Source organism: Triticum aestivum, chromosome 5A (genome assembly GCF_018294505.1).
Source record: "Triticum aestivum cultivar Chinese Spring chromosome 5A, IWGSC CS RefSeq v2.1, whole genome shotgun sequence".
In the NCBI taxonomy this organism is placed as follows: Eukaryota; Viridiplantae; Streptophyta; class Magnoliopsida; order Poales; family Poaceae; genus Triticum; species Triticum aestivum.
In genome coordinates, this window is record NC_057806.1 from 493,446,805 (window position 1) to 493,468,215 (window position 21,411).

Below are 21,411 nucleotides of genomic sequence, written 5' to 3' on the forward strand. Positions count from 1 at the left end.
GATTTGTTTGGAAGCATGGAATGAATTAGTGGTATAGAAACATGCTTTGTTATAGTATCCATGAAACTTACTACTACTCCCTCCATTCCCAAATATAAGTCATTTTAGAGATTTCAACAAGGGACTACATACGGAGCAAAATGACTGAATCTATACTTTAAAATATGTCTATATACATCCGTATGTTGTAGTCCATTTGAAACCTCTAAAAAGACTTATATTTAGGAACAGAGGGAGTAATATTTTTTTCTTACTTGCCTATTTGTTTGGCAATGTTTTTTTAGATTTATAAATCTTTCATTTTTGTAGGATGTGCTACACTTTGGCAAGTCTTGTTTTCTTCCGCTTTGTACTTTTGTCCTTGCTTAACATTCATAGTAAAGTGATTTAAGACTTGAACATGATACAGTTCCATCGCAAAAGAAGAAGAAGAACATGGTACGGTCTCACTGTGAGTGTTAGCTCTCTACTAAATGTTGCGTCTTTTTTATAAAATTAGTAACAAACATTTAGACAAGTTTTTTGGTACATGTTGCATGTTGTTGTGGACTGATTATTTGCTTCATTTATCAACATCTTGTTGATTTATGATTCTTCAGTAAGGCCACACATACATGGCGTCACTAAATGTTCTATCTTGGAATGATATCTAAAAACATGAGCTTGTAGAAGACAACTAATTTTTTCTTAGCCGCTATCACTAACGAGCCTTTATGTCTGAACATTGAAATTATATTAGTAATACAAGCTTTAATCGCCATTAACTGCGGTGGATGCATGTCATGACCACCGAATGGGTAGGAATGTTGCATGGTCAGTTTTCTTTTAATCCTTACATGCAAGAATGTAATGCATCTCATAATCTAAACAGATGTGAGAAAGAAATAAAAATAGTACTTACAATAATAATAATAATAATAATAATAATAATAATAATAATAATAATAATGAGATAGGCTCAACAAACCATAAATGAAGGAGAGTATGTATTATACCACACACTTATGTTATACTCCCTCTGAATGCGTTTTGAATCACCGGGCAGATTGTGGTCTTCTTCTAGTTTCCAAATCTGCCCATAATTCAATTTCACTGCCTGCCTAAATCCACTTTGTATGTTTTGAGTCCATTCGGGTTTGGTTTTGTTAGGTTTTAAATTCAAACATGTTTGTATTTTTAAAATTTGGAAGTTTGTAAAAATCCCCAAACCACTTAATGTAAGTTCCCCATATTTGTCAATTATCTTGATCTAAATCTTTCTTTTCTTCAATCTTCTGTTTAATAATTGAAAAAGAAAAAAAAAACAAGAAGGAGAGGTCCATCAGCCAGCATACAGCCCAGCTAAACTTTCGTGGTCGGCCTATCCACCCCCGCTAGCCCTCTATAGCAGCCAGGAGAAGACCGATCCCCACATTCCCTCTCCCGTCTCTCCTCGTCTCTCCCTCCAGCGCCGTCACCCCGCGCCTCCCTTTGCCTCGCGGCCGGCCCCGTCACCGGCGTCCACCGCCCAAACCTCCTCCTTCCTGCTCGTTCGGTGCTCTTCTTTCGGTCTCTGCTCCCTCTTTTCTTTTTTCCGAGAAAAACCGGCCTCTGCTCCCTCTCTGTGGGACCCGGCCTCAAGGGATGCAATAAGAGGCCCATCTTGCAGCCCAGGCCTAGGTTACCAAACATACGGCGACAGCCCATAGCGGGGGTGTTGCACAAAACACACCTCTCCTCGCGCGGAGCCACCACCACCCCGCCGCCGCCGCCGCCCGTCGTCGCGCAGCCACCTCGTCGCCGCCGCCCCACGACGTCGCGCTCCGTCTCGGCCATGGCGAAGACGAAGCCGATGGCAGCCGGTGCGGCCGCGGCGGACAAGAAGCAGAACAAGAAGAAAGGCAAGGGCGGCAACATGAAGGGGAGGAACGGCCCGGCGGCCGTGGCCATGAAGGCGCGCGGGGCTGGGGCCGCGGCGGCGGAGCGGAGCAACCCCTTCGAGGCCATCTGGTCGCGCCGCAAGTTCGACGTGCTCGGCAAGAAGCGCAAGGGCGAGGAGAGGCGCACCTCCCGCTCCCGCTCCGACGCCATCCACAAGGTAAGTGCTTGCTGAACTGCTAATAGACCGAGCGATTTTCGGGCGAAGCTCGATTCTTTGGCCTGATGTCGCGGCATGGCGTGGTTGCAGAGGGAGAACACCCTGCTCAAGGAGTTCGAGCAGAGCGCCAAGTCGTCGGTCTTCCACGACCGGCGCATCGGCGAGAGGGACGAGACTCTGCCCGAGTACGACAAGGCCATCCTCCGTCAGCAGCGAGAGCACATGGTATGTGCCGCTTACCTCGTTATATCCAGAGTCACTCTGTTAGCGCAGCATTCTCTAGTCAACAATGGGATTCCTGGGTCCAAGGTTGGACACATAAACTGCATGGATTAGTAGAGATGCAAATAGGGAAACCAGTGTTCTTGTTGTGTTATAGGAACAAATTTATGCATGTTTTGTCCCCTTCATTTCCATCTATCAGTATGTGCCACGCATTGCAAGTATGCGGTCGAAGTGCTCCTTCTCATTTTAGTGACGGCGGCGGTGTGTGTCCAGGAGTTTGTTAAGTTTCCCCCTTTTCTCATGATTTCTAGGCGAAGTTGAAACGGGCAAGCAAATTCAATCTGTCCGATGAGGAGGATGACGAGGATTCTCACACGCTTTTGGGAAATGATGATTTCAATGAAGAGGTGCCTATTGGTGACGACAGTGATGAAGAAGGTGTGTTTTAAGCTCTCATCTAAGTATCTTGCACTATATTTAATTGGCCCATGTTTTCTGCTTCGTGGGATACTTCTGAGTCTCCTGTGTTATGTATGTATGTATCTCACATTTGTATTTTACAAACTACTGTGGTATTTTAAGTTAGCTTTTAGTTTATTATCTGAAACAGAGCATTTAAAATATATTGGGATATATGTTGTCCATCCAAAATAAATTGAAATTTTGTCGATGGCCTGCGAAACAAACCTTTTGAAGTTCTGCTTGTCGTGTAGATTCCTGGGGCCAAAGGCTGGACACATAAACTGGGATTAGAGCATTTAAAAGACTAAAAGATGTATGCTGTCAATCCAAAATTTTTTTTTTGTCGATGACCTGTAAAACAAACCTTTTGGAGTTCTGCTTGTTCTTCTGAGAGATTCTGTAGATTACTGTAGTCTGACACCTAGTTTTAGGTTTGCTCTGAGAGATTCTGAAATTTGTTCATTCTATTTATTCTGTGGGATGCAAATGTTACGGGCTCATACAGGTGTTGGAATTGTCTCGAATTTAGGTCTCTGAGTTGGCAAGAATTTCTTGACGTTGGCAAATACTCCCTCCGTTCCAAATTACTCGTCGCAGAAATGGATGTATCTAGAACTAAAATACATCTAGATACATCCATACCTGCGACAAGTAATTCGGAACGGAGGGAGTAACAATTGGAATCCAAAACATGGGTTGGAATTTGACACGTCTGACTCAAAATAATCTGGGACGGGGTTGGCCCTAGTAAAACTGATAAGATAGCATAACATAACTTTCTACTGTAGATATTTGATTTAGCTATCAATGTTTGTTATTGTTTAGTATCTAAAATCCTTTGTGGTCTCCACCTTTGGTAACCACTGATTTTCCCCTATATCACACATGACCTAGTTTCAGTTTTGGCACTTAGTTTGCTAGGCTCAGCGTTGGGAATGTACGATGGTTGTTATCGGAGAAATTATTTATGTTAACATACTCCCTCCGTCCCAAAATTCTTGTCTTAGATTTGTCTAGATACGGATGTATCTAACACTAAAATGTAACTAGATACATCCGTATTTAGACAAATTTAAGACAAGAATTTTGGGACGGAGGGAGTATTAAAGTTTTATAAGGATTAGAATCCCCATCTACAGGAACTGATGTTAATGTTTCTATTTTGCTTAATGTGCTTAACCTTTTGTATTTTCAGGTAACACGCTCTCAAAGAAGCGCTTATCTCTCCAAAGTAGTGATCTCCCTTCAGAAACTGACCTGCCCGGAGAAACACATGTAATGTTTCCTAGGAATTACTAATTACATTTAGATCTCATCTGTTATCGATATGCTGTGTGCTTAATCTAGTCACTCCTGTTTGCAGGGTCACAAGAGCAAAAAGGAAGTTATGTCAGAGATCATTTTGAAGAGTAAATTTTACAAGGTAGAGTGCCCTGTGTGTACAAAAAACATTATTCCTTCTGTTGCTGCCTTTTTTTCTGTCTTGGGCTATCACCTAGAACATTTCCTATCATTCTGAAACTTAAATAAACTGTTTTGAATTTTCCCTACAAATTATTATTTGGTTCGATACATGATGCTTATTCCACAGTTTTCAACTCTTGGTATTTGCTTTTTTTCCAAATTGTTTGCAAAGGTAATCAAAAGAAGCCTTTGATATAGCTTTGTATGTCTACCTTAGTGCCTTCCATGACAAAAATGACCAAGTGTTTATCAGTGCGGTGAAGATATATGTGGATGTGAGGGATTAGATAAACAGGACATCATTCTTATATGCTGGATGCACAGCTTGAACTCGGACATATTAGACTCCTTAACTTCCTAATACAATAGTATTGGACTCATTCCAATCCAGCCACCTCCTATTTCCATTATAGTTCCATGTTGCTTTATGCATGACCTCATTAGATTGGTATTGCAGATCTGTTGGGTTGTGTACATGATTTGCAGTTTTGCACACACTATACTTGTTATTATGCATTCTTCTATTTCCATATTTGTAGCATGAAGTGGCTACGTTAACATAATTTTGTCTTGTTGCAGGCCCAAAAAGCCAAGGAAAAGGAACAGGATGAACATCTTGTTGACAAGTTAGATAGTGATTTTGCATTGCTGGCCCAGACACCAGCACTTCTATCCCTGACCGAATCAGCTAGAGTGAACACACATAAAAACAATTCAAGTACAATCCATAAAGGTTCATCTGGTCTGACCGGAAAGGAGATTTTCAATAAGGTAGCATTTACTGCTTGTCTTCCCATTTAGATCATCAACAAGCCCAAGATTATTCATTATATTACATAGCTTTCAGTCGACAATTAAGCTGGCAGCATGGGTGGAACCTCTGTTATGTTGTTAGAAGTCGTTGCACACACCGAACAGTGCACACACATGTAAGCTTGAAAAGAGAAAATAGTAGACTAGACATGGTAGCCCATTAGTTGATTTGCTTTAAATTTTGTGGACCAGTTTATGCGTCTATTCTAAAGATATGCACGTCCTTGGTGGAGTCGCTCCTCTCATTTGGTACCTTGGGATGAAGTGTGTACAGCAGCATGTCCACTTCTAATTTCGCAAATTTTGATTGTTGTGCATGGGCCTGTAAATATGTTAACTTTGTCAGTTCCTGGTACTGAAGTTGCATATTGTTTGTTGCATTCCAGGAAAAGCCAGACGCATACGACAAACTGGTGAAAGAAATGGTGATGGATCAACGTGCTCGCCCGTCGGACAGGACAAAAACCCCAGAAGAACTAGCTCAGGAAGAAAAAGAACGTCTTGAGAAGTTGGAGGTTCGTCCGATCTAGTTGCATTGGATGCAACTGCTGCTTGCATATTTAAAATTTGCCTTTTCTGTCCATCCTACAGTTGTTTTTGTGAACTCTAGTGTGATGATTTTAGGTTTAGCTTGTAATTCTACCACATCAGTGGTGTTTTTGCTGATGGAAGTACTGATATTAAATCGCTTGCTGATGCTTAATGACATTGTAGAAGGAACGTCACAAGCGGATGCTTGGAACTGCTGAGTCCTCTGACGAAGAAGATGATGATAGCGAGGATGGTGATCATCATATGAGGGCGGATAACTCAAAACCTATATCTGGCGATGATCTTGGTGATTCCTTCTCTTTTGACGAGCCAACAAAAAGGAAAAAAGGTTGGGTTGATGAAATTTACGAGAATGAGGGTAGAAAGATAGGTGAAGGTGTAGCATCTGGCGATGAAGGAAGTGATGACAGTGGTGAAGACGAGGATGAGGATGAAGAAGATGCTGGTGATGAAGAGGATTCAAGTGATGATGACTTCCGTAATATGCCGGCAAGAGACTGGGAGCAAAGTGACGACGATGAGGTTGCTTTAGAAGAAGATGAAAAGGATGATGTCAAAGATAAAGAACAAGTTATCGGCGAAAAAGTTATGAAAACAAATGCACAAAATCTGAAGAGAGTATCTAATGCGAAGCAAAAACCACATGGCAAGGATGAAGATCTTCCTTTCGTGATAGAAGCACCAAATAACTTACAAGATCTAAGCTCCTTGGTTGATGGTCGCTCAGAAACTGAAATAGCTGAGATTATAAGCCGGATACGTACTTGCAATTCAATAAGGCTTACACCTGAAAACAGAAAGAAAATGCAAGTATGTGGTAAACTAAATTCATCTGGTTATTACCAAATATATTTACTTAATTATTCATTATCTTTCCCATTGCATCCATCAATGTATCCTCAAATATTTTGCAGGTTTTCTATGGTGTTCTCCTGCAGTATTTTGCAGTTTTAGCTACTCAGAGTCCAGTGAAGTTTAAAGTAATTGAGACCCTTGTTAAACCCTTAGTTGAGATGAGTGGAGAGACACCATATTTTGCTGCAATATGTGCTAGGGAACGACTTATTCATACACGTGCTCGTTTATGTGAAGACATCAAAGTTCCAGGTTTCTGAGGCTATTCTTTTTTAAACTGGAAATTGGTTTTGTTGTCATTAATCTGCCATCCTTATTATGTGGTCTCTTTGAACTTACAGGAAAAAGCAGCTTGCCTAGTTTGAAGACATTACTTCTCCTGAGGTTATGGTCTCTTATATTCCCCTGCTCTGACTTCCGGCATGCTGTCGCAACTCCAATGCTTCTGCTTATGTGTGAATATCTGATGCGATGCCCTATACAGTCTGGCCGAGATGCAGCTGTTGGTTCTTTCTTGTGCTCCATGGTGCTTGCGGTATGCTCTCCAGCCTTACATTATCTTGTGTATTAGTTTATCTTTCTCCCCGATGAGTACATATTGTATGCTCCAGAGACCTAATTAGCATGAATAATTTGAATGGCAGAAGCCAATTAGCTGAATTTCTTCTGTTTCTGCATCCCAAGTACACATGGAATTCCTTCCCCCCACTTTTACAGCAGGAAATATTCATCATGTCTGCAAATTTCAATCTGTAGGCTACTAAAGAATCAAAAAAGTTCTGCCCTGAAGCTATCAGTTTTCTGCAAACTCTTTTGGTAACATCACTTAAAGGAGAAGTTAGCAATCAGGTAAGTGTGAATCCAGTTGTTAAGCATACATTTCAGCTTGCTGCTTCATATTAAGTTGAATCTCCTTTGGTATAGATCAATGACCAGTTTATGGAGCTCAAGACATTGAAACCATGGCTTCATATCAGCGAGCAAATGCATGAAGTGAATCGTATGAATATCCTTGACCTAATGAGCATGGATCCTGATTCCCCATTCTTTGCATCTGATAATTTCAAGTGAGCACCTGGTTTTAGTGGACTCACGATTGGATACTGGAAGTTGTCGTTTTACATGTTATATATTATTTATCTTATAAACATACATTTTCTGACAGGGCTGGTGTACTTCTGTCTGTGGCTGAATGTTTGAGGGGCTTTGTAATTATACATGAAGGGCTATGCTCTTTTCCAGAAATTTTCATGCCAGTTTCTTCCCTGCTGCAACAAATTATGGAAAAATCCGAGTTGCCTGCCCTGTTGCAAGAAATTTTCCAAGATGTAATCGACTTGATTAAGAAGAGAAGTGACGAACACCATGCTTCAAGAGAGCCACTCCAAATGCGAAAGCAGAAGCCTGAACCAATCAAGCAGCTGAATCCCAAATTTGAGGAGAAGTATGTATACTTGTCATTCCCTGTTCCCAGTTTCTTGTCTCTGTTGTGCTCTGTTTTAGCCTGTCCTGTTCTGTTGAAAAGGTCTAATTATGCATTTCACACGTCCTCCTTCTCTTTGGTGCAGTTACGTAAAGGGTCTTGATTATGATCCTGACCGAGAAAGGGCACGCCTGAAGAAGCTGAAGAAACAAGTGAAGAGCGAGAAGAGAGGTGCGATGTCCGAGCTTCGCAAAGATAGTTATTTCATGGCTGCTGTGAAGGAGAAGGAGAGGATGAAACACGAGCAAGAGAGGTCTGAAAAGTATGGCAAAGCAATGGCTTTTCTTCAAGAACAAGAAAGCGCTTTTAAATGCGGGCAGATGGGAAAAGGCAAAAAAAGGCGGAGGTGATGATATGCTGATCAGGTTGCTATCACGGTCCAGTTTGCGCTGGGTAGTGGAGATAGAAATTAGGCATGCACCTGGTGACCCTGGCATGCCCCGTTTTAACTGCCTTTGCCACTTCATGTGGAATACACACCGAAACGAGTAATCATATGCAAAAGCTGATGTGGATGGAGGCGTTATGTTTCTTGCACTCGAGAATGAGTTGCTCCAGAGTGCTGTACTCGTGCAATAGTAGTAATCTGATGTAGCGCAGGATGTGATTTTGTTCGCTTTTTTGTCCTGATTTCTTGTATGCAGTGTTACTCTTCAGATGTATCCGAACCAACAGTCCTGTTCATCTCGTCGCTTTTCCCAAATTAATGGGAAGACAACCTACACTGGAATTTAATCATTGGTGATATACTGTTCAATGTCACTTTGAGTGATGAGTGCCCTTTTTGGCATGGTTTTCTCTCTCTCTAAACCCTGTAGCATGTTCATATTTCAGAGAGAAGCTCTGTTTGCCACCATGCAAATTACATCTCCTATAGCATTTGGTCTTCTCCTGTACATCTGGCTGGAGCAGCTTCAAGTTGTCACCATCATCTCACTACTTCAAGTGGCCACTAAGCCTGTGCGTGCCTGCGCCTGATGGTGCACACACCAAACTCCTCTGCAAATCATGCAAGCCACCAGAGCGGCTTTACTGCTCAGCAATGCCCTGAGCTCATCTGACCTCACCTCAGTGTGCATTATTTATGTATCAGTCTTGCTTCCATGCCTTTCTTTTTCCCATGCCTTTTTAGGTCAGGCGTTACCAATCATGGAACACACATGTGGCGCCAATCAGCCATCGCAAGACGGCCCAAAAGCAGCACTACACATGAGGACCTAAAAGGTAAATAGACATCCCAAACTGACTCCCATTGCGTGCTACCACTACTATGCCTATTTCTTGGTTCCGGCCTGGCTTGGTCTTCTCTTCTGGCTTTCTCCCCACCCATCAGCAGGCGTCGCCACCGCGGCATCGATCGGAGATCGCACATCGGAGCTAGTGTGAGGTGACAGGGCAGCATGTCATCAGACACAGCACAGGAGCTGAATTTTGCTTTTTCATGGTGTTTATTACTCGGTCTTGTTAGGATACAGACAAAGGCTAATGCAACATGTCCCTGTCAGCAAAGCTTCGGCGAAGAAGATGATAGGGGATGATGCTTTTTGGCTACTGACCTGCATCTGCTCGCCCTCCACAGAATCGGATGCCCGTTGCTGTCGTGCAGATTCCGGTGGCTGGATAGGATAGCCACAATAATTCCAGAACCAAGCAGGCCGACTTGGCCTTTCGTTTTCGGCATCATCGCCATGGAAGATGGAAGACGGCGAAATGCCATGACCTTTTTTCTTCACCTGATTCTTTTCCCGGAAAAGAGGACATGTTCTCCGAGGCGGTAACGGTTCCGGATTCTTTATTGATAATACTTCCTACAGTTGTATTTACACTCTATGTACAATGCATATTTACAGGTGATGATGGTCTATGATCAACACAATATAATGTATGTAAACTAACTCTGCACTAGTGGAGCCAAATGTAGGCTCCAATTCTCACGGACCGCTTCAGCAGTTAAGGCTTGATTGACAGAGATGTTCTCCGAGTTCGATGCGAGCATTACCGCACGAACAATCCAAGACTAGGGAGAGACCTTGGTCGGAATAAGTTTGCGAAGAGGAACCATGTCGGGGACTCTTTCTTCTGAGGCGCCGCCTCAGGGTGGCCTTTCACCTGAATGTTGTGTCCTATGGCTTCCCTGATGGAATCAATGGTCTTCTGGTCAACTGCCTCCCCCGCAGAGCTGCGGACGTAGAATGTGTTGACGGCTGTCCTGCCTTTGGTGCTAACCTCTGCTCTTGTGACAGTCAGGCTGTTCTCCCGGAAGATGCGGGTGACCTCCGACAGGAGGCCGACCTTGTCACTTGAACACAGCTCAAGTTTCACACCCTGGAAAGCCAAAATTTGGGCTTCATAAGAAAATAGTTCTGGCAAAGTTACCTTTGATAAGTTCATGGATCGTTACCTCAGATACCCTGCGCTCAATTGCGCTTTCAAGGCACTGGATGACTCTCAATCTTTCAGCTTCAGTGTTCATTGGAGATCCATTCACATGTCTTACATAGAATTCCTGCAAAAGAGTATCAAGGTCACACATTTCCTTGTATGAAATCTTATGAGCCTACTACATGGTAGCAGCGACTGCCCGGACCGGATATGCTGGGTTGTGTGTATTCACCTGGTACGCTTGATTATTGTTGGCGTCAATGTTTGCATGGTAGACAACATAGCGCAGGTCTGTCAAGGTGCAAACAGTGTCGAACAGAAGCTTCGGCCTGTCCTTGCACCGGATGGTCACCACCGAGTAGTCCTTGTCTTTCCAATTCCGAACAGTGACATTAGGCTTCTGAGGTTGAGCTGGGACATGCCCATGAAACTCTTCAGTGTCCCCGTCACTAAGCATCATCTGGTGCAGCCTTCTCTCGGTGTGTGTGGCAGAAGTCCCCGATGCGTCTGCCATGGCAGCTCCTCGCGAGAGATTGTTTCCTCGGAGAAGGTAGGACAGTCGCTCCTTGATCATTTCAAGCCTCACGGTATCGGTGACGGCTAGCATGGTGTCCTCATCACTGACTCGCATCACGGCTGCGACTCTGGTGTTATGGGTCCAAATCTCAGCACTGACCACATTGCATTTGAGGCTCGCAAGCACAGCGCTGACTTCAGAGAGCAGGCCTGGACGGTCGCTCCCTGTCAGCTCAATGACATTGTGATCGGTTGAAGCGGCGACACCCACCGATCTCCGTTTAGCAGGCATGTACCTTGAATCTGCGCCCAAGGACTACACATTCAAAGAATGTTTCAATTGTCAGTGAGCTGGAATGTTGGGTAATCATACATGACTGGTGAACTGAAAATGGCAAGATTGCTCTCAGGATTACATACATACCTTCCGGATGTAGCCCTCAATCTCCGCAATAGCAGCCTTGTCTTTCAATTTCATCCCTTCCTTATCAGTCACATTGAAAACTGAAACAGCATGAATTTTTACCATTATCAACAAAAAGGAGCAGGGAAATAGAGGGCACCATTTATTAGATTTTATCAGGTGTAAAATCTTACCATCCATGAACCAGCCCCCATCTGATGTTATGTATGCCTTGCTTATCACTAGATTGAGATCCATGAGGACTTGGATCACTTCCAGCAGAATCCCATACTCGTTTGCACTACCAACCTGTAACGGCAACCACCAATACAAAAATCAAACCAGCACACTTGACTGCAATCTCTGTCACAGAAAACCATGAACCAGTAGGAAATTAAACATACCTTGACAATCGTCGCGTCCGCCAACGAATCGTTGTCGATGATGATACTGCAGTTAACGAGACACACAGACCGGGATTAGGAAACAAGACCTGATGGTAAAAACTGGAGGGTAATCTTTTCGGGGTGCAGAAGCAGAAGCAGAAGCAGAGACAGCAGCATGTGAATGTGGATGCGCCTCACCTTGGCGGGTTCATCTTGCGTATGAAGTTGTCGTACTCGTCGTCGCTGTCCCAGGTAGGGCCATAGCCTTCATCTGTCACATGGAACCATTAATTAATCACGGTACGGCCTCGGCGTTGGCGACGCGGCAAGAAACGTGTGGAAATCGAAGGGGGGCACAACAGGAGAGGAACCAGCAAATCAGAGTTAATTAACACTGCGATTTTATTTCGAATCTGTGCAGCGGCGATCGAGGGCCGAGGATGGAGCAACTGAATATATTCTAAGAATGTTTTTGCTAAAAAATGTATTCCAAGAATCAGGAAGAAACAGGGCAGAAACAGAGCCAGAACCCTAGCCATCAAGGAGATTAACGGGGAAATGGAGGCAGAGATGCAGCGACGAAATGGAAGGGGACCGGAAAAGCAGAGTGCCGCCGCAGGGAGGGAAGCAGTTTCGAGGCGGGCGGCGGAGGAGGAAGAAGAAGACGGGTTACCAATGGACATGGCGGGCGCAGAGGACCGGAGGGCAAGAACACTTGTTCACTTTTGGACGAGGGATTGCTCTCTCTCCCTCTCTGTTCCTCTGCTTCTTCTTCTTCTTCTTTCTCGGGGCTCAGTTGGGAGGCGCGCGCGCTGTGGGTGCGCGATTGGCTGGCGCTGGCTGGCTGGCTGGCGATCCTAGAGAGAAGGGGGGAGGAGAGAGAGGGGAGTAGGTGGTAGAGAAGAGAGGAATGGCTGGCCCCCTCTCGCTCACCCTCTTGCAGTTGTTGGGCACGGCGCTTCCCTTCCTCTCTCTGCCCCTGCCCCCAGAATCCTGGGCTGGGAATCGGCCCTGCGGGCAGTTTTTACATGCTGCCTGCGCCTTTTGCACGCCGGACCCTGGCTTTCTGTGAAATATGCGCGCGCGTCCTCGGCTCGGCGGCCCCGGGGAGGATATCGCAAATTGCTGTTCCTCTCGGGGGCGGTGGGCCTTCTGTATGTCTATGGGTTTCCGCGCGCTAAGATCTACGTGTCATGGTAGCCGTGAACGCTTGAAAACGAGAGAAGGCGGGGCCAAAGAGAAAAGGTGGACACACAACTGGCGCACACCGTGCAAGGGCATACTGCCGAAATCAGCTTGTCGTCGTTTACGAACGCACCACACGCGCGCACGGATGCCGATGATCAGTTCTTTTTAGATAAGTGTGCCACGGCATAATCTTTTTCCTCTGGAGTACGTGCACACGTGCGTGTCGTGTATTGAAGGGGAAGTGGGTGAAGAGCCCGTCCATGCTACATCATTACGCTACAAATGCGGTGGCCGAGCATCCACCGTCGAAGGAACTACTACTCACCAACCGTCCACCTAAAGAACGATGCAAATGAAATTACGTAGAAGTCACGCCATGGCCCACAACCTACCTTCCTCGAGCACTTTCTCGAGGACACGAGCTGGAGGTTGATGCGCCATTAAAGACAAAGTCATTCCTATGTTGCGAGAGCTCCCACGTGGCACTGTATTGAAGTCCTTTCGCCTGGCACTTGGTGGGTGCGTGGGAGGCGCGCCACTCAACCAGCATGTTGTCCAAAACATGCATCCAGTCTGGAAATCCTCATGCGTCACATAACATCCGTCCAACCTAGAAATCATCATGTGCTACACAACAGGCGTCCAACCTGGAAATCCTTATGCGCTAAGTACCTTATTTTGAACCACCCGTGCGAGGATGTCTGACAGGATCCTGCACTGAGGGTGGCTCTCTAGGGGAGCACGGCCTCGGTGCCCGCCAGGGGGCCCACTTGGCCCATAGTATGAAGGAAGCCCTAGGGGAGCACCAGAGATCTTCGTGCCCTACAAGGCAATGGACGACGACCCCGAGATCGCATTTACTGCTATGTAAACCCTGGACCTCCTTGCTTATATAAAGGGAGGTCAAGGCCCCTCCTAGGTCATATGTCATCAGATAGGAAAACTCTCGGTTAGCAATCTCATACACCATTGTAACTCCTCGCATGAGGTATCCATCCACCATGACTAACGAAAACAAGCATGATGTAGGATATTACTCTCCGGAGGCCCAAATCTGGATAAACCATGTGTCCGATCTCCGATCCAAGACTTCCAGCTGCATTCGGACCCCTACCGAGGGATCTGATAGGATTTTGCACTGTCAGTTGGCGCCAGTCACTAGCGGTGTCGGCAGGGGACCAATCTTGGATCAGATATTCTTTTGCTTCCGGCGACCTTCCGCTAGGAGAGAGCCTAACCTTTGGCTCCTTTACATTCATCGCTGATGGGGGAGGCCGGGTCAGCATCAACCCACAGGCCTATCCCGTACGCACCATCTACATCGGCAACTTCGCCTTCACCACCAACGCTCTCGGCGATCTGCGATTATGCTTACCACTGATCAATCCTGAGGCTCAGGACAACTTTCCGATCTCGACGACCTTGCCATCTTGCCTAGGTCGCCTCTTCCAGTTCGGACTATGGAACACGGGAGCTACGTACCAGTAGGGGACCCATCAACCCCCCCAGAACATACAATTTGTCGCCATAGTCTGCGACAACTGTCACATCGACCACACACCAACAGATTGTTTCCTCGACGAGACAATTTTGGGCTACAACATCGACAAGAATGATCTACTCTCTCTCTCTCTGATCATGAGGGTGTTGACAGTGAGCTGACCTCCTAAGAGAACAACGATGTTGAGAAAGCCGCGGTCTCGCCAACCAAAGGTGAGACACAGAAGTCCACTGCCGAACCGAACACCTCGCGGGAGACCACGGGCGAGGTTGAGGAGTATGTACGCAACCGATCTCGCGACATAAAGTGATGGTAATAGAAATGGAGGACAAGGCAGGCGACAACATGCCACTCTTGACAACAACAACTGTAGAAACGGCCATGCACGTAGAACTCTCACCCAGGTCTCCCTAGAACGGCAGTCCGCACGATTCACAATCACCAGAGGACGAACTTCAGGAATTCCTAACTCCATGGGCTGCCTAGTATGTGCTAACTGAAGCAGCGGAGTTGCTCCAAAGCATGACATCCGACACCATCAGGCGCCTTGATCCCTAAACATATCCTAGGGTGGTACCCATCGTCCACTTCTTTTGTATTCTGCATCGGCGACCATGTCGTCCATCTATTGTCTCCATGAGCTGGCGGGGGGGGGGGGGGTGTTGGGGAACGCAGTAATTTCAAAAAAAAAAATCTACGCACATGCAAGATCCATCTAGGTGATGCATATCAACGAGAGGGGAGAGTGTTGTCTACGTACCCTCGTAGACCGTAAGCGGAAGCATTATGACAACGCAGTTGATGTAGTCGTACGCCTTCACGATCCTACCAATCCTAGCACCGAAGGTACGGCTCCTCCGCGATCTGAACACGTTCAGCTCGGTGACGTCCCACGAACTCTAGATCCAGCTGAGTGTCGGGGAGAGCTTCGTCAGCATGACGGTGTGATGACGGTGATGATGAAGTTACCGAGGCAGGGCTTCGCCTAAGCACTACAACGATATGACCGAGGTGGAAATCTGTGGAGGGGGGCACCGCACACGGCTAAGAGATCAACTTGTGTGTCTATGGGGTGCCCCCCTCCCCTGTATATAAAGGAGTGGAGGAGGGGAGGGCCGACCCTCTCTATGGCGCGCCCTAGGGGGAGTCCTACTCCCACCGGGAGTAGGATTCCCTCCTTTCCCTAGTAGGAGTAGGAGAGAAGGAAGGGGGAGAGAGACGGAAGGAAGGGGGTCGACCCCCCACCCAATTCGGATTGGGCTAGGGGCATGCCCTCCTTCTTGGTCTTCCTATCCTCTATTCCACTAAGGCCCAATAAGGCCCATATACTCCCCGGGGGCTCCCGGTAACCCCCCGGTACTCCAGTAAATGCTCGAACTCACCCGGAACCATTCCGATGTCCAAACATAGGCTTCCAATATATCGATCTTTATGTCTCGACCATTCCGAGACACCTCGTCATGTCCGTGATCATATCCGGGACTCCGAACTACCTTCGGTACATCAAAACACATAAACTCATAATACCGATCGTCACCGAACGTTAAGCGTGCGGACCCTACGGGTTCGAGAACTGTGTAGATATGACCGAGACTCATCTCCGGTCAATAACCAATAGTGTAACCTGGATGCTCATATTGGTTCCTACATATTCTACGAAGATCTTTATCGGTCAAACCGCATAACAACATACGTTGTTCCCTTTGTCATCGATATGTTATTGCCCGAGATTCGATCGTCAGTATCTCAAAACCTAGTTCAATCTCATTACCGACAAGTCTCTTTACTCGTTCCGTAATGAAACATACCGTAACTAATGCATTAGTCACATTGCTTGCAAGGCTTATAGTGATGTGCATTACCGAGAGGGCCCAGAGATACCTCTCCGATACACGGAGTGACAAATCCTAATCTCGATCTATGCCAACTCAACAAACACCATCGGAGACACCTGTAGATCATCTTTATAGTCACCCACTTATGATGTGATGGTTGATAGCACACTAAGTGTTCCTCCGGTATTCAGGAGTTGCATAATCTCAGAGTCATAGGAACATGTATAAGTTATGGAGAAAGCAATAGCAGTAAACTAAACAATCAAAGTGCTAAGCTAACTGATGGGTCAAGTCAATCACATCATTCTCTAATGATGTGATCCCGTTTATCAAATGACAACTCTTTGTCCATGGCTAGGAAACTTTACCATCTTTGATCAACGAGCTAGTCAGGTAGAGGCATACTAGTGACACTCGGTTTGTCTATGTATTCACACATGTACTAAGTTTCCGGTTAATACAATTCTAGCATGAATAAGAAACATTTATCATGATATAAGGAAATATAAATAACAACTTTATTATTGCCTCTAGGGCTTATTTCCTTCAGTCTCCCACTTGCACTAGAGTCAATAATCTAGATTACATTGTAACGATTCTAACACCCATGGAGTCTTGGTGCTGATCATGTTTTGCTCGTGAGAGAGACTTAGTCAATGGGTCTGCAACATTCAGATCCGTATGTATCTTGCAAATCTCCATGTCTCCTTCCTTGACTTGATCACGGATGGAATTGAAGCGTCTCTTGAAGTGCTTGGTTCTCTTGTGAAATCTGGATTCCTTTGCCAAGACAATTGCACCAGTATTGTCACAAAAGATTTTCATTGGACCCGATGCACTAGGTATGACACCTAGATCGGATATGAACTCCTTCATCCAGACCCCTTCATTTTCTGCTTCCAAAGCAGCTATGTACTTCGCTTCACATATAGATCCCGCCACGACGCTCTGCTTGGAACTGCACCAACTGATAGCTCCACCATTCAATAAAAATACGTATCCGGTTTGTGACTTAGAGTCATCCAGATAAGTGTCAAAGCTTGCATCGACGTAACCATTTACGGCGAGCTCTTTGTCACCTCCATAAACGAGAAACATATCCTTAGTCCTTTTCAGGTATTTCAGGATGTTCTTGATCGCTGTCTAGTGATCCACTCCTGGATTACTTTGGTACCTCCCTGCTAAACTAATAGCAAGGCACACATCAGGTCTGGTACACAACATTGCATACATGATAGAACCTATAGCTGAAGCATAGGGAATGCCTTTCATTTTCTCTCTATCTTCTGCAGTGGTCGGGCATTAAGTCTGACTCAATTTCACACCTTGTAACACATGCAAGAACCCTTTCTTTGCTTGATCCATTTTGAATTTCTTCAAAACTTTATCAAGGTATGTGCTTTGTGAAAGTCCAATTAAGCGTCTTGATCTATCTCTATAGATCTTGATGCCCAATATATAAGCAGCTTCGCCGAGGTCTTTCATTGAAAATTCTTATTCAAGTATCCTTTTATGCTATTTAGAAATTCAGTATCATTTCCGATCAACAATATGTCATCCACATATAATATCAGAAATGCTATAGAGTTCCCACTCACTTTCTTGTAAATACAGGCTTCTCGAAAAGTCTGTATAAAACCATATGCTTTGATCACACTATCAAAACGTATATTCCAACTCCGAGAGGCTTGCACCAGTCCATAAATGGGTCGCTGGAGCTTGCACACTTTGTTAGCACTTTTTGGATCAACAAAACCTTCTGGTTGCATCATATACAAACCTTCTTGAAGACATCCATTAAGGAATGCAGTTTTGACATCCATTTGCTAAATTTCATAATCATAAAATGCAGCAATTGCTAACATGATTCGGACAGACTTAAGCATCGCTACGGGTGAGAAGGTCTCATCGTAGTCAACTCCTTGAACTTGTCAAAAACCTTTTGCAACAAGTCGAGCTTTGTAGACAGTAACATTACCGCCAACGTCAGTCTTCTTCTTGAAGATCCATTTATTCTCTATGGCCTGCCGATCAATGGGCAAGTCAACCAAAGTCCACACTTTGTTCTCATACATGGATCCCATCTTAGATTTCATGGCCTCAAGCCATTTTGCGGAATCTGGGCTCATCATCGCTTCCTCATAGTTTGTAGGTTCGCCATGGTCAAGTAATATGACCTCCAGAACAGGATTACCGTACCACTCTGGTGCGGATCTTACTCTGGTTGACCTACGAGGTTCGGTAGTAACTTGATCAAAATTTTCATGATCATCATCATTAGCTTCCTCGCTTACTGGCGAGGAATTACCGGAACTTATTTCTGTGATGAACTATTTTCCAATAAGGGAGTAGGCACAATTATCTCGTCAAGTTCTACTTTCCTCCCACTCACTTCTTTCGAGAGAAACTCCTTCTCTAGAAAGGATCCATTCTTAGCAACAAATATCTTGCCTTCGGATCTATGATAGAAGGTATACCCAACAGTCTCCTTTGGGTATCCTATGAAGACACAATTCTCCGATTTGGGTTCGAGCTTATCAGGTTGAAGCTTTTTCACATAAGCATTGCAGCCCCAAACTTTAAGAAACGACAACTTGGGTTTCTTGCCAAACCACAGTTCATAAGGTGTCGTCTCAATGGATTTTGATGGTGCCCTATTTAATGTGAACGCAGCCGTCTCTAAAGCATAACCCCAAAATGATAGCGGTAAATCAATGAGAGACATCATAGATCGCACCATATCTAACAAAGTACGGTTACGACGTTTGGACACACCATTATGCTGTGGTGTTCTAGGTGGCGTGAGTTGCGAAACTATTCCGCATTGTTTCAAATGAAGACCAAACTCATAACTCAAATATTCTCCTCCACGATCAGATCGTAGAAACTTAATATTCTTGTTATGATGATTTTCCACTTCACTCTGAAATTCTTTGAACTTTTCAAATGTTTCAGACTTATGTTTCATCAAGTAGATATACCCATATCTGCTCAAATCATCTGTGAATGTAAGAAAATAACGATACCCACCGTGAGCATCAACACTCATCGGACCGCATACATCAGTATGTATTATTTCCAACAAGTCTGTTGCTCGCTCCATTGTTCCGGAGAACAGAGTCTTAGTCATCTTGCCCATGAGGCATGGTTCGCAAGCATCAAGTGATTCCAAAAGTCCATCAGCATGGAGTTTCTTCATGCGCTTTACACCAATATGACCTAAATGGTAGTGCCACAAATAAGTTGCACTATCATTATTAAACTTATATCTTTTGGCTTCAATACTATGAACATGTGTATCACTACTATCAAGATTTAGTAAAAATAGACCACTCATCAAGGGTGCATGACCATAAAGGATATTACTCATATAAATAGAACAACCATTATTCTCTGATTTAAATGAATAACCATCTCGCATCAAACAAGATCCAGATATAATGTTCATGCTCAACATTGGCACCAAATAACAATTATTTAGGTCTAAAACTAACCCCTAAGGTAGATGTAGAGGTAGCGTGCCGATGACGATCACATCGACTTTGGAACCATTTCCAAAGCGCATCGTCGCCTCGTCCTTAGCTAATCTTCGCTTAATCCGTAGCCCCTGTTTTGAGTTGAAAATATTAGCAACAGAACCAGTATCAAATACACAGGCGCTACTGCGAGCATTAGTAAGGTACACATCAGTAACATGTATATCAAATATACCTTTCACTTTGCCATCCTTCTTCTCCGCGAAATACTTGGGGCAGTTTCGTTTCCAGTGACCAGTCCCTTTGCAGTAGAAATACTCAGTCTCAGGCTTAGGTCCAGACTTGGGCTTCTTCACTTGAGCAGCAACTTGCTTGCCGTTCTTATTGAAGTTCCCCTTCTTCCCTTTACCCTTTTCCTTGAAACTGGTGGTCTTGTTGACCATCAACACTTGATGCTCCTTCTTGATTTCTACCTCCGCAACCTTTAGCATTGCGAAGAGCTCGGGAATTGCCTTATCCATCCCTTGCATCTTATAGTTCATCACAAAGCTCTTGTAGCTTGGTGGCAGTGATTGAAGAACTCTGTCAATGACACTATCACCAGGAAGATTAACTCCCAGCTGAGTCAAGTGGTTGTGGTACCCAGACATTCTGAGTATATGTTCACTGACAGAACTATTCTCCTCCATTTTGCAGCTGTAAAACTTATTGGAGACTTCATATCTCTCAATCCGGGCATTTGCTTGAAATATTAACTTCAACTCCTGGAACATCTCATATTCTCCATGACGTTCAAAACGTCATTGAAGTCCCGGTTCTAAGCCGTAAAGCATGGCACACTGAACTATCGAGTAGTCATCAACTTTGCTTTGCCAGACGTTCATAACATCTGGTGTTGCTCCTGCAGCAGGTTTGTCACCTAGCGGTGCTTCCAAGATTTAATTCTTCTGTGCAGCAATGAGGATAATCCTGAAGTTACGGACCTAGTCCGTGTAATTGCTACCATCATCTTTCAACTTAGCTTTCTCTAGGAACACATTAAAATTCAACGGAACAACATCACGGGCCATCTATCTGCAACAACATAGACATGCAAAATACTATCAGGTACTAAGTTCATGATAAATTAAAGTTCAGTTAATCAAATTACTAAAGAATTCTCACTTAGATAGACATCCTTCTTAATAATCTAAGTGATCACGTGATTCAAATCAACTAAACCATGTCCGATCATCACGTGAGATGGAGTAGTTATCAATGGTGAACATCACTATGTTGATCATATCTACTATATGATTCACGCTCGACCTTTCGGTCTCAGTGTTCCGAGGCCATATCTGCATATGCTAGGCTCGTCAAGTTTAACCCGAGTATTCCGCATGTGCAAAACTGGCTTACACCCGTTGTATGTGAACGTAGAGCTTATCACACCCGATCATCATGTGGTGTCTCGACATGACGAACTGTAGCAACGGTGCATACTCAGGGAGAACACTTATACCTTGAAATTTAGTGAGAGATCATCTTATAATGCTACCACCGAACTAAGCAAAATAAGATGCATAAAGGATAAACATCACATGCAATCAATATAAGTGATATGATATGGCCATCATCATCTTGTGCCTTTGATCTCCATCTCCAAAGCACCGACATGATCACCATCATCACCGGCTTGACACCTTGATCTCCATCGAAGCATCATTGTCGTTTCGTCAACTATTGCTTCCACGAATATCGCTACCGCTTAGTGATAAAGTAAAGCAATTACATGGCGATTGCATTTCATATAA

At 44.6% G+C, this 21,411-nt stretch overlaps 2 protein-coding genes across 2 annotated transcripts; one reads left to right on the forward strand and one right to left on the reverse strand.

Moving 5' to 3' along the window:
- The first annotated feature begins 1,371 nt into the window (after positions 1-1,371).
- LOC123104301 (nucleolar protein 14) lies at positions 1,372-8,693 on the forward strand. The gene is made up of 14 exons (XM_044526121.1): positions 1,372-2,077; positions 2,168-2,302; positions 2,614-2,740; positions 3,960-4,039; positions 4,128-4,187; positions 4,808-4,999; positions 5,428-5,556; positions 5,756-6,403; positions 6,508-6,700; positions 6,790-6,983; positions 7,205-7,297; positions 7,373-7,515; positions 7,614-7,892; positions 8,017-8,693. The coding sequence occupies exons 1-14, from the start codon at positions 1,814-1,816 to the stop codon at positions 8,279-8,281; spliced, it is 2,802 nt and encodes a 933-aa protein (XP_044382056.1). The 5' UTR covers positions 1,372-1,813; the 3' UTR covers positions 8,282-8,693.
- Positions 8,694-9,700: 1,007 nt separating this feature from the next.
- On the reverse strand, positions 9,701-12,614 carry LOC123104302 (ACT domain-containing protein ACR4). The gene is made up of 8 exons (XM_044526122.1): positions 12,292-12,614; positions 11,817-11,889; positions 11,637-11,682; positions 11,427-11,541; positions 11,254-11,333; positions 10,546-11,145; positions 10,333-10,437; positions 9,701-10,256 (listed from the first exon to the last, which is right to left on the reverse strand). The coding sequence occupies exons 1-8, from the start codon at positions 12,299-12,301 to the stop codon at positions 9,927-9,929; spliced, it is 1,359 nt and encodes a 452-aa protein (XP_044382057.1). The 5' UTR covers positions 12,302-12,614; the 3' UTR covers positions 9,701-9,926.
- Between the last annotated feature and the right edge of the window lie 8,797 nt (positions 12,615-21,411).

Bases quoted from the DNA above. Each gene is read 5' to 3' on its own strand.
- LOC123104301 (XM_044526121.1), top strand. From the start codon at position 1,814: ATGGCGAAGACGAAGCCGATGGCAGCCGGTGCGGCCGCGGCGGACAAG. The intron at 5,000-5,427 runs GTAGCATTTACT...GTTGCATTCCAG, and splicing joins GAAAGGAGATTTTCAATAAG to GAAAAGCCAGACGCATACGA. The intron at 5,557-5,755 runs GTTCGTCCGATC...ATGACATTGTAG, and splicing joins AACGTCTTGAGAAGTTGGAG to AAGGAACGTCACAAGCGGAT.
- LOC123104302 (XM_044526122.1), bottom strand. The intron at 11,146-11,253 runs GTATGTATGTAA...TTGAATGTGTAG, and splicing joins TTGAGGGCTACATCCGGAAG to TCCTTGGGCGCAGATTCAAG. The intron at 10,438-10,545 runs GTGAATACACAC...ACTCTTTTGCAG, and splicing joins ACAATAATCAAGCGTACCAG to GAATTCTATGTAAGACATGT.